We start from the raw sequence: 12,079 nt of genomic DNA on the forward strand, positions 1-12,079 counted from the left end.
AAGACGGGGAACCAAACAGGGGCTGGTGCCCTCCACTGGATCTGGCAAACCAGCTGAACCAGCTCAGCCGGCTGATGGCGGGCAGCCCCTCAGCTCCCCCAGGATGAAACCCTAGGATGGGCAGGTGCTTGGGAGTCACCTGCCGGACCATCTCCTCCCAAAGGTGACACCTGCCACCAAGACGCAGACAAAATGGCCCTCCCACTGCTGGGGTACCCCTGGAGCAGCCCTGGGAAGGGGATCTAACCACTAAAAAATCCTTCCTGCTACGGTCCGGCCAGGCTTTGCCTCCCTGTGATGTCCACCCACGGATCCTAAGTCTCCCCTCAAAGTGACACCCACGTTCATAGCAGCATGAATCACAATAACCAAAGAGTGTAGAAGCAAACCAGTGTCCACAGATCAGTGAATGGAGATACAAGGGAATAGGATGCACTTTAAGAGAAAGGAAATTATGACATATTGTAACAAACAAACCTTAAAGACATTACGCTAAGTAACATAAGCCAGTCCCAAAAGAACAAATAATGTCTGTATGAATCTACTTCTATGAGACACCTAGAGTGGTGGGAATTACAGAGACAGCAAGTAGAACGGCGCTTGCCAGGGGCTGGGGGAGAAAGGAATGGGGAGATAGATCCATTCTATGGAGAATAGATCCAGAGCTTCAGTTTGGCAAGGGGAAGAGTTCTAGAGACAGACAGTAGTGATGACTGCCCAACAGCGAGAATGTACTCGCCACTACCAAACTGTATCCTTAAAAATGGGGAAGACGGTAAATTTGATGCTATGGTGCATTAAAATCAAACGTGATACAGTTTCCAATGTTCCTTTTCCTCCTCATAAAAACCCTCTAAATGAACATCTTCCCTAAAGACAATGTCTCTTTCACTGTGTTCTGAGTGATAATATCAGGCAAAGTCAGTCTAGAATGTGTTGGCCGCTCTGTCCTTCAGCTGAGGTCCATGCCCCCTTCAGGCCCTATCTGGAGCCTGTCTTCAAAAACAGCCTCCATATCTTTGGTCTGGCAAGGCCACAGATGAGGAGGCTCAGAACTCCTTTTTGGCTGGTGTCTTCATTTGCAAATCTGAGGTCACATTAGTACCTACCTCAACTACCTACCTCACTGGGTTGCGAAAGTAAAGTGAATTCATACGCATAAAAGCGTATAAAAAAGGACATTGCCTGGCATGGGGAAAGCATCAGGTAAATATCTGGTCTTCTCATTGAGATCTGAGGCAAAGGCAGTGGGTTTGCTCTGCCTTTCAAAGGTCAAAGGACCTCTGAAAACTTCTGAATGACCTTGGACTAGCCGGGCAGCTCCAGCCTCACCAGGCTCTTCAGGCCAGCCAGCTCCCTTTATAATCACTGCCTGGCCCTAGAGGCATTGGAATTGGCCAGGTTGAATTCATTCCCATCTCCAACCCTGCACTTCAAACAAGAGTCAAACAAGAGTCCAGGAGGGCTGGTTCAAGGTCACAGTAAGTTAATGTTGAGATGGGTAGGGCCCTCAGCCCAGGGCTCAGTCTGCCCACACTTCGGAGACAGGATCAGGCTCTGCCTGTCCCTGCTGGCTGCTCCAGCTGCACCCAAAGCTGAGCGAACGTGGGTCAATGACTCGTCTCCCAGAAGCTGAAGGGTTACACCACAGTCACCCCTTCCCACCAGCTGCTTCGTTTCCCCCGACCCATTATTTCCTCCAATAAAATGCACTGCAGTGAAACAACAGGAGAAAAGAGAATCTCCCCACAGCCAGCACTGCTGCTATAAATGGGGAAGCACCCGCGGCCCCGGGGAACACACATCTTTTGCAAACCCTTTTCCTGTCTTTCTCTCCCAGAGCCTGGCAGGATGAGAAAGAACCCACCCTCAGCCAACAAGGTGGTGACCAGTCCCCTAGGCATCTCGGGATCTCATTCATCGGGCCGGTTAAGAGCGCAAAGGCTGAAACCCAGGCAGGGAGCTTGATGGCTTTATGTATCCTGGTAGAAACGACTTCCAGAAAACCCAGCACAAGGAAAGGGAGAGCGTGACACAGATAAATTAGGGAGTGATTACTCGTCTTACCGGAGGATTTTTGTTAACAAAATGAGCCTTACAACATAGAGATCTCAGCTGTCTTTTAGACAACCATCTTTCTTGGTGCTCTGACGATAGGGTCCTGTTGCAAAAACTGAGATCTCAAACATTTTTAGGGAAACATCTATCATATGGAGCGAAGTGTAAGTAAACATCTTGTATATTTAATACTGGAACTCTGGCCTGTGGGACCTAGCAAAAAGCAATTAATAAATTATTCAATTTGTGTATCTTTATACTTCTGGCATTTTTTAAAAGATTTTATTCATTTATTTATTTCAGAGAGAGAAAGAGAGAGTGTGTGAGCACAAGCTGGGTTGGGGGTCATGGACAGAGGGAGAGGGAGAAGCAGGCTCCTCACTGTACAGGGAACCTGATGTGGGGCTCGATCCCAGGACCCTGGGATCATGACCTGAGCCGAAGACAGATGCCCAACCAACTGAGTCACCAAGGCGCCCATTAGAATATATTTATGAATGGGTGCCTGGGTGGTCCAGATGGTTAGGCATCTGCCTTCAGCTCAGGTCATGACCCTTGGGTCCTGGGATCGAGTCCCCCATCAGGCTCCTTGCTCCTTGTGGAGCGTGCTTCTCCCTCTGCCTCTCTCTCTCTCTCTCTCTGTCTCTCATGAATAAATAAATAAAACCTTTTAAAAAAAGAATATTTTTATCAAAAATAAGACATGCTTTCATTTAAGGCAGAATCTCTCAAACAGCCCTGAGAATAGAAACATTCAACACATTTCTATTTTGTATCTGAAGTAAAAAGGACACATTTTCTCATTGTTCTCTGCAGATAACAGGCAACACTGATAAATATTTAAAAATTACATGTATTTAAGGATCTATACACACATGCACACATATACGCACATGCAGATGTGGGCACACACGGGATCTCCCGGCATCGATCCTTTTCATGTCTTTCTCACAACGACCTTGTGGAGAAGAGGTTGCTGATGAGGGAGAAGCAAAGGAACTCATGGCTCTTAAGATGGTGACAGCAGGACTCAAATCCAGAATTTCTGACTGTCGTGCTCTTTCTCCCGTCTGTTCTGACATGGCAATTTATTGTGCGTGCGTGTACAAACACACACACACACACAGACGGACACACAGACCAAATCTTCATTTGGCAATTTAAAATACTAGCATATCTTTTAGATGGAGCCACACAGAACTGCTGATGTTTGACTGCTTCTGGACCACAGAAACAGCCATCTTTTAGCATTTGTCCTAACACATCTTTGAAGCACTGGGCTCTGAGCTAATGTGGGTAAAGGCAGTGGCCTCTTGTTGAAAGGCAACCAATCTTTCTAATGAGAACATGAGGCATTTTTTTGTCACCATCAAATAAGCACCGCACAACTTTCTAGGGAAAGGCTCCCAGACGTCATGTCATGCTCTGGGGACTGCCAAGCTCTCAGGGGGCCAGGGAAAGAAAGCCATGTCCTTCTAGAAGGGCAATGGACTCTCGGGTGGGACTGCTCATCTCCGCCACCACAGGCCATGGACTACTTGCCAGAAAGAAGCATAAACGGGGGGCGCCTGGGTGGCTCAGTGGGTTAAGCCACTGCCTTCGGCTCGGGTCATGATCTCAGAGTCCTGGGATCGAGCCCCGCATCGGGCTCTCTGCTCAGCGGGGAGCCTGCTTCCTCCTCTCTCTCTCTGCCTGCCTCTCTGCCTGCTTGTGATCTCTCTGTCAAATAAATAAATAAAATCTTTAAAAAAAAAAAAAAGCATAAACGGGAACAAAACGGCTTTCACCCCTCCCTTCTCAACCGCTAGGCCTCACCCCATGGTTTTCAGGGTGCTCTGCCCACACCGCGGGAACTTGGGAGGCCTCAGGGCCATTTCCCACGCAGCAAGGAAGGGCAAGGAGACAGGACACCTTTACAAACTCGTGTCTGCGTCTCTTAGTTGTGCTGCTCGTCCCCTCACACACATACACGTCCTGGGGGGAAGGAGGGTGTGTGAGCAGTGCTGGCCCCTACAGAAAGGAACTGGGGCAGGGGGAGGGGGAGCGGCGGAGGTAGAATTCAGGGAAAAAGCTGTGTCTGGGGAAAGCTGTGGCACTGATACAGAATGACCCATTTAAAAAGGGCCATGTGAGGCAGCCCTGTGCTGTCAGGTTCCTCAGCAGACCGGCCATGTGTGTGCATGCGTGCATGCACGCGCGTGTGCAATCGCACGTGCGCAAACACACATTCGCTCATCCACGCGAGCTTTCCCACACCTGCTGGCTCTCTCCAAGTGCCCACGTGAAGTTGCCAAAAGTCAGACAAGTAGCAAGGGCTGTCAGTGTCTGTCTGTCTATCTCTCCCCTCCTCCCCTTTTCTTTCCCTCTGTCCCTCTCCTGCTCTCTCTCTGAAGGTACAAAAGGGACTCTGATGAAAAGAAAGGGATGGTGTGTTAAGCCGGGCAGGTGACAGTGGCAATAATAAAGAAGAAAAGAAGAAACACTTCAGACTGTTGTAACTCAGCATTCACACATCCGCCATGTGGGTGAACACAGCGACGGAGGAGGGAGGTGAGAACAGGAGGACCCTGGCGGGAAGCTACGCCTTCTCTAGACACTGTTCATTCATTCTTTCCTTCTTTCATTCAAAGTTTACTCAGCGGGTGGCGGGGGAGGGGGCACCTGGCTGGCTCAGTCAGCTGAGCACCTGACTCTTGATCTCAGTGGGTAGTGAGTTCAAGCCCCATGCTGGGTGTAGAGATTGCTTCAAATAAGAAAGAATTTTAGTCAGCACCAGCTACCATTTGTCCAGCCCTGTGCCAGGCACTGGGGATGAGTAAGATCTGGACCCTGCCTAGAGGCCCCCTCCTTCCAACTGCCTCTAAAATGAGGACTATGGCCTCCTCTGAGACTATCAAACTGATTCCAATATAGCTTTACTTTATCTCATTTATCACCTATCATCCCATTTCACACATATAGAAACTGAGGAATAGCACAGTTAAGTAAGGTGCCCAAGATCCCTCTTCAGGAAGCAGGTAGGCAGGATTCAGATCTAGGCTGACCGTTTTCAGAGCCTATGCTCTTAACCGTTACCCTAGAATGCCTCTCAGGAAAAGGCAAAGAAGAGCTTGGGGAAGGCAGAGGCAGTGTCCCACCACAGCGAGAAGCTGGTGTAAGGGAATGACACTTGAACCATTGTCAGGAGCCCAATTCAAGTCCTGACTTTGCCACTAGGGTCAAGGATTGTAACATTTTTTTAAGTTTTTTTTTTCTTTTTTTTTTAAAGTAGGCTCCATGCACAGCATGGGGCCCAATGAGGGGCTTGAATTCATGACCCCAAGATCACAATCTGAGCTGAGATCAGGTGTTGGATATTAAAGGGCACGTGGGTGGCTGAGACAGTTGAGTGTCTGCCTTCAGCTCAGGTCATGATCTCAGGGTCGTGGGATCGAGCCTCACATCAGGCTCCTAGCTCAGCAGGGAGTCTGCTTCTCCCTTTCCCTGTCCCTTGTCCCCGCTTGTGCTCTCTCTATCTCAAATAAATAAATAAAATCTTTTTTTTAAAGATTTTATTTATTTATTTGACAGACAGAGATCACAAGCAGGCAGAGAGGCAGGCAGAGAAGAGGAAGGGAAGCAGGCTCCCTGCTGAGCAGAGAGCCCGATGCGGGCTTGATCCCAGGATGCTGGGATCATGACCTGAGCCAAAGGCAGAGGCTTTAACCCACTGAGCCACCCAGGTGGCCAAATAAAATCTTTAATAAAAAAAAAAAAAAAAAAAAAAAAAAAAGAGTTGCAGTCTTCCCTGCCTCCTTTTCTTTCCTTTTTTTTTTTTTTTTTAAAGTAAACTCTAGGCCCAAAGTGGGACTTGAACTCATGACCCCAACATCAAGAGTCATGTGTTCTACCAACAAAGCCAGCCAGGAGCCCCTACTGTAACACTTTTTAAAGTCAAGTGGGAAAGGGATAGAATTAGAGAAATGGGTAATTTCATAGCTAAGAAGGAAAAAACATGAATCATATACGGAAGGGCTCTATTTGAAATAAGCCTGGAGAAAGTGAGGAGCGTCTGTTAACCCTGTTATCAGTCAGGTCTGCCTGGCATTTCTGGGCCTGAGCTGGGGAGCAGATGGGGACTGAGGCGCAGAGGGGACACCAAGATGTTGGGATGTTGGGACAGGAGGTGCTCACCATCACGATGTTAGCCAGATGGGCAGAGACGAGCGCATACACCCCTCCAGAGGAGCCCACGACTGGAGCCGTCATGTCAGCCACAGACACCGCTAAGGACCCTGGTACAAGAGAGATCGGGAATTTAAGGGTGCTGGAGTGAGTTCCCTGCCCCTGCCCCAGGCCCTCGCATCCAGCAGCCTTGGGGGTAAGGCCCCCAAAGCAAAAGTCTCCAGGTCCTCTTCCCTTTATCCCACGTTGTCCTGGAGCCCCCTAGAGGCCTCATTTATGGGGAAAAGAACCATTTTATTCAGACTTCTCCTTTTATAGGAGTTCAGTGGACAAGAGCAATCACCTGTCAGTGCAGCCTCTGCCTCACCTGGTATCGCCTCAGGGTTCTGGGCAATAATAAAATAGTAGCAGAGGGGAGCCTGGGTGGCTCAGACAGTTATTCGGCTGCTTTTGGCTCAGGTCATGATCCCAGGGTCCTGGGATCGAACCCCGCATCAGGCTCCTTGCTCGGCAGGGAGCTTGCTTCCCTCTCTGCCTGCTGTCCCCCCTGCTTGTACGCATGCTTTCTCTCTCTCAAATAAATAAATAAAATCTTAAAAAAATAAAGAAAAAGTAGCAGAAGCAGCTGCCACGCATGAGCACCACGCATCAGACACTGGCCACGTGCTTTACGCACATCGACCGCTTTAACCCTTGGAGGATGATGACAGTGGCCACACGGCAGAGTTGAGGAGACTGAGCCCAGAGCCACTCAGTGAGAAGGGCTGGAAGCAGGATGTCCAGCTTTGCGGACACAAGGCCCATGCTCTTGGCCTCGACAGCAGCCACTCCCCAAACTGGTACAGAGGTCAACCTCCTCCACTATTGCTCCCTCTGCTGCACGTTGGCGTCTAGAAACCTGCTTCTTGACATCGCCTCCAAATTCCCTCCAATCGAGCGAAATCACAGAAGACCAACAGAATCTCCAGAGCTGGGGGGGTGAGGGTGGGGGTTTCTCTGGTGGAAAAATGCCCTTGAAAAGTCCCAGGGAAGAGAGATGATGTCATACCCTCTGGGGGGAGAGGAAGGTGGTCTGGGGGATGACAAACTTTTGTGCTGGGAGGGAAGCCGGGCAGAGAGGAGAAGGGAAATGTATTGTTCTGGTCTCATTTAAGTGTGATCAATGCTTTGGCTTCCAGGGAAGGACATGGGAGACTAAAAATAACCAGGAGGTAGAGCCCAGGGCTCAGAGGCTGGGAGGTGGCCGGCCTGGGTGAGTGTGCAGAAACCACCACTGGAAAATGCCTGCAGGCTGGAGAGCCAATTAGCCGCTGCCTGGGTGGAGACAGGAGGGACCGGCCAAACTCTGTAGCTTCTACAGATGTGGGGGGTCTGCTAGTTAGGAGGAGGCTGGGCCCAGCCCAGGAGTCGGAGAGCCTGACACCCTGAGCATGGTGAACCCCCATACCATCACCCACCTTCTCTCCCCGACATGCCCCCTTGGACTTCTCTCAAGGCTCCGGGGCTCACTGAGATCCTTCAAGTAAAAGATAGATCCCCACAGCAAATTCTGGGCCTCAAGAGGGATGTGATCTCCCAGGAAAAAGCACTGTCATGAACTGAGAAGTCCCAAGTCCTTCTCCCCTCCCAGGGTAACTATAAATCTTTCTTCTCCCCTTTCATGCCTTCCCTCTGGCTTTAATTAGGTATTGATCTATTGTCAGATAACTTTCTTTCTTTCTTTCTTTCTTTCTTTTTTTTTTTTTTACTGCCTAGCCAAAGGGTCAGCCATATATAACAGAAAAAAAAAATTTCCCAGGATGGCCAACAGGCAGGCAGTGGGATCTGCATGACAAAGGGTTCCCACGCTCTCCTGGAGGCCCACACAGCAAGGAAGGCTCCATTGGTTGCAGAGGGCTGGCTGCCCAAGCAGCTCACTAATTACCTTACCTAGTGGACAGAGGAAGCCCCAGCCTCCTGAGGCTGGCCTCTTTCCTCTCGCAAGTCCCACTAAACCCGTCCAGCTTCTGCTCCCTCGGCCTCCCACATGCAGTGAGAGCCACCAGCGGCAGGGAGGCCGCAGGGAACCCTGCACAGTCCAGGGTCCAGCCTCCCCACACTGACCCTTCTCTCACCCTACCCATGGATAGGAGACCCGACCCCAGTGTCAGGGGTCAGTTTGGGATTTTGGCGGGAGTTGGGAATGGGGGCGTGGCTGGATAGTTCTGTGACCTTGGGCACAGCCCCTGAATTCTTTGGGCTTCAGTTTTCACATCTGTGAAATAAAAAGGTCTAAGGTTTTCTAACTTCTGAGCTGTGAAACCCTCTTTTCAAAGGAAACTTTACCCTCAATGCTACCCCATGGAGAGGAGCCCAGGGAGCCTATGGCTGAAGGGGGGTGGGGCCTGGGAAGTCACATTTGCCACCCACAGGAGGGGACCTTCCAAATCACAGATTCAAATGACCTGAACCTTGGCCTGAGATCCAGGATCTGAGGTTTGGATCTTGAACGTAACAGTCTGGAGTCACGGGTCTTCCATGGTTGGAGAAAAGATTTTCCTCAAGTGGCTGCAGATTAGCCCAGGACTCGGGAGTGGGAAAGGTCAAGTACAATCGGGGGCATGTGTGCCAGTCAACAGAGATATAAAGGCCACCCTGGGGGTGGGGGGTGGCAGGAAGCCTGGGCCAAGCAGGATTTTTGACAAGCTGTTTGGAACCTAACCTTACAGTTCCATAGGACAGTTCCATAAGGCCAGTATGAATTCCCCAGAGGTCATGGGGACAGAGGACGGGGACAGAATGGCAAGCTGGAGGGGGACACACATCTTGGCACAGCATCGGGCCCAACGACTAGTTCTAGTCGGGGCTATGTACTTTCCCTTTTTTTTTTTTTTAAAGATTTTATTTATTTATTTGAAAGAGATCACAAGTAGGCAGAGAGGCAGGCAGAGAGAGAGAGGGGAAGCAGGCTCCCCGCTGAGCAGAGAGCCTGATGTGGGGATAGATCCTAGGACTCTGGGATCATGACCCGAGCCAAAGGCAGAGGCTCAACCCACTGAGCCACCCAGGTGCCCCTAGGGGCTATGTACTTTCTCAAAAAAATTCTGGGTCCACACCAGCACGCAGATAAATTGGAGACTGTATCATCACGCACAGCTGTGTTAATTTTAGTCTGAAATATTTAAAGCAGGTGTTTTCCAATGTCTCCCTTGGCCATTACAAAAAAAAAAAAAATCCAAATAAAAATCGGCAGAACATCTACCTTTAAGCACTCTATTTATGTATGCAGTCTTCCATTTGTTCTACAAATATTTGTTGCTTAACGTATGCCAGACCCTGTGTTAGGCTCTGGGGATGCGCATATGGCTTATAATCTAGATAATCTATAAGAAAATCTTGCCAAAGCACTTAAAATACTGGCTTTCACGGCCATGAAATTGTCAGCTAGAAGCGAGAGACACACTGGCCTCAAGCACTGGTTAGAAGCATGGAGCAGAGGAAGGGTCTCCACTCCCTTCCAGTACTTCTTAGTCCTTCTGAGAAAATTGAACAAGTCATTTCACCTCTCTGGACCACCTATGAAATGGGGGTGACAGGACCCACCTCATAAGACTTGGTGAATACTCAACATGAGGTATGAGAACCCTCTATCGCAGGCAGAGTACCAGACGCACCTGGCACAGGTCAGCCGCCATTGCTACAAACTGTGATGGCCTTGCCTTTGGAATATTTCCACCGGGCAGGAACTAAATGGGGGGGGGGCTGATGTCTATTAAGACCTCCCTGGGGGTGGCGGGGTGGCTCAGTGGGTTAAAGCCTCTGCCTTTGGTCCAGGTCATGATCCCAGGGTCCTGGGATCAGGCCCCGCATCAGTCTCTCTGCTCAGCAGGGAGCATGCTTCCTCCTCTCTCTCTGCCTATTTGTGATCTCTGTCAAATAAATAAATAAAATCTTAAAAAAAAAAAAAAGACCTCCCTGAGTTTCTGACAATAAATTATCTACACAAAAGGAAAAGGCCTTCCTTTTGGTTCTCATTGCACAGGGTAGTGGTTTGAAGCACAGCCTTTGGGGGCAGATGGCCTGGCTCTGGGCCCAGCCCCACCCCATACAACTGAGTCTCCTTGGGCAAGTCACTGAGGCACCCTAACACACAGGTTCTGTAACCTGTGACAACTGGAAAGTGCTCGTGTGTGCCTTAGGAAGGCAGGCCCTTCCTAACCACCTGGTATCCAGTCAGGATCTGGCTGTCTGTGAGTGGGCCCCACTTGCAGATGGACCCGGGATGCACACGGGGTAGAGAGGGAAGAAGGGGTGCAGGCAGATCTGCCAGCTTGGTCCTGGCGATCGATGGCACGATATATGGTGACCAGAGTGCCCTCTCTGAGTCAATGCCTCAGACAGAATCGTACACGTTACATGCTGCATGATACAGCTTCACATCCGGCTGGTTAGCTGGCAAGTCCCTTTCTGTCGGTGCACCATCCCCTTCTGCACTGGTGTCCCCGGCCGGTGTCACCAGCGTGGCCTGCCTGCTGTGTGTCATCTTGTTTGGGTGAGGCCTCAGTCATCTCGAATCTGGTTTCTGTCTCCTGGGTTATCGCACTCCATCCAATTGACCACTAACTGCAAGCGTTATGAGTATCTTTCCTGTTCCTCGCTATCAACCATCTGGGTCTCTGGGTATCTAGGTGGAGGAAACGTGGCTATAAATCTCCAGATGTCAAGACTTGGGGGAAAGGGGGGCGCGTGGGTGGCTGAGTAAGTCTGGCACACAGAGCTCCTCACAGAACCTTTTGTTCAAGGATGGGGAAAGTACAGGATGCCGGCAGAAGCCCGTGGGGGGTGCTGTCCAAGGTGGCCAAGTTTTTAACCCTCCGCACACAGAGAAATGAAGAAGCTGTGCAGCAGATCTTCCATGCTGAGGGTTTCTGAACTAGCAGACCGGCCTCACAGGGGTGGATGGGGTGGGGTGGGGTGGGGTGGGGTGGGGTGGGGTGGGACCCTTCCCTTCCAGTTCTTGAAGCTAGATCAGTTACTCCCAGGCTCCCTGTTTGCCCGTTGTTTACAAGGTCAGCGGTGCCCTGCTCTCCTAATGACAACTTTAATGCCACTCAGAAAGGATTAAGATCTTACTTAAACATACACACAAAGCTCCCTTGGGCACAGCTGTCAAGGTGAAGAGCTGAGGCGGCAAACCTTGTAAAAAAAAAAAAAAAAAAAAAAAAAAAGGCCAGCCATAAAGTTGGAAACATCACGAGGGAGATCCCTCTGTTCGGAAACCCGGTTGGTGCACACTTTCCCAGCAGAAATGCAGTCTGCTCTCCCCAGCTCACCCCAGCCCGCCTCACCTCCACCAGCGAGGGAGAGGGGGCGTCCTGCTGGCTGGAGTTCCCCTCCCCAGCTATCCTCAAGGTCATGGTCCTCCGCCACGTGAGCAGGATCAGTGGGGCCCCAGTCTACTTCAGCTGGCATGGGTGCTCACCACCTCTCAGGCCAGACTGTTTCCTGTCAGCAGTGGGTCAAGCAAGAGCACAGGGGCCGGCCTGGCTGAGGAGGGACCTGGCTCTCCGCCCACACTTTGGAGTCCCTGCAGGAATCTCACTGCGCCCCACAGGGTTGACACAGCCCCTCCTATTCCACTTTGTCCCCTCCCTTTGACCTCCTAATGCCCTCCGGGCAAATCTGATTAGTTCCTTCCTAAAACCTCTAACGGGCCAAGAGAGGTTAAGGAATTTCCCCGAGCTCACACAGCTTCAACATGGCAGCATAAAGATGGAAAGTCTCCTCCCCTTGCCATCCCATGCCTCTCCCTGTGGACGGCAGTCCCCTTTCCAGCCCCCAGGATGGTAGGGAGATTGGTCTGGAGGACAACCTCATG

At 50.6% G+C, this 12,079-nt stretch overlaps 1 protein-coding gene across 3 annotated transcripts in view; it reads right to left on the reverse strand.

Moving 5' to 3' along the window:
* The window catches only part of RHBDL3 (rhomboid like 3), a 50,259-nt gene that overhangs the window by 8,637 nt on the left and 29,543 nt on the right, over window positions 1–12,079 (reverse strand). For all 3 annotated transcript variants that reach the window (XM_047709179.1, XM_047709180.1, XM_047709178.1), the window contains one exon: window positions 6,232–6,332. In XM_047709179.1, coding sequence (XP_047565135.1) covers window positions 6,232–6,332 — 101 coding nt within the window. The remainder of the gene's footprint in view (window positions 1–6,231; window positions 6,333–12,079) is intronic.

Source organism: Lutra lutra, chromosome 16, assembly GCF_902655055.1.
Source record: "Lutra lutra chromosome 16, mLutLut1.2, whole genome shotgun sequence".
NCBI lineage: Eukaryota > Metazoa > Chordata > Mammalia > Carnivora > Mustelidae > Lutra > Lutra lutra.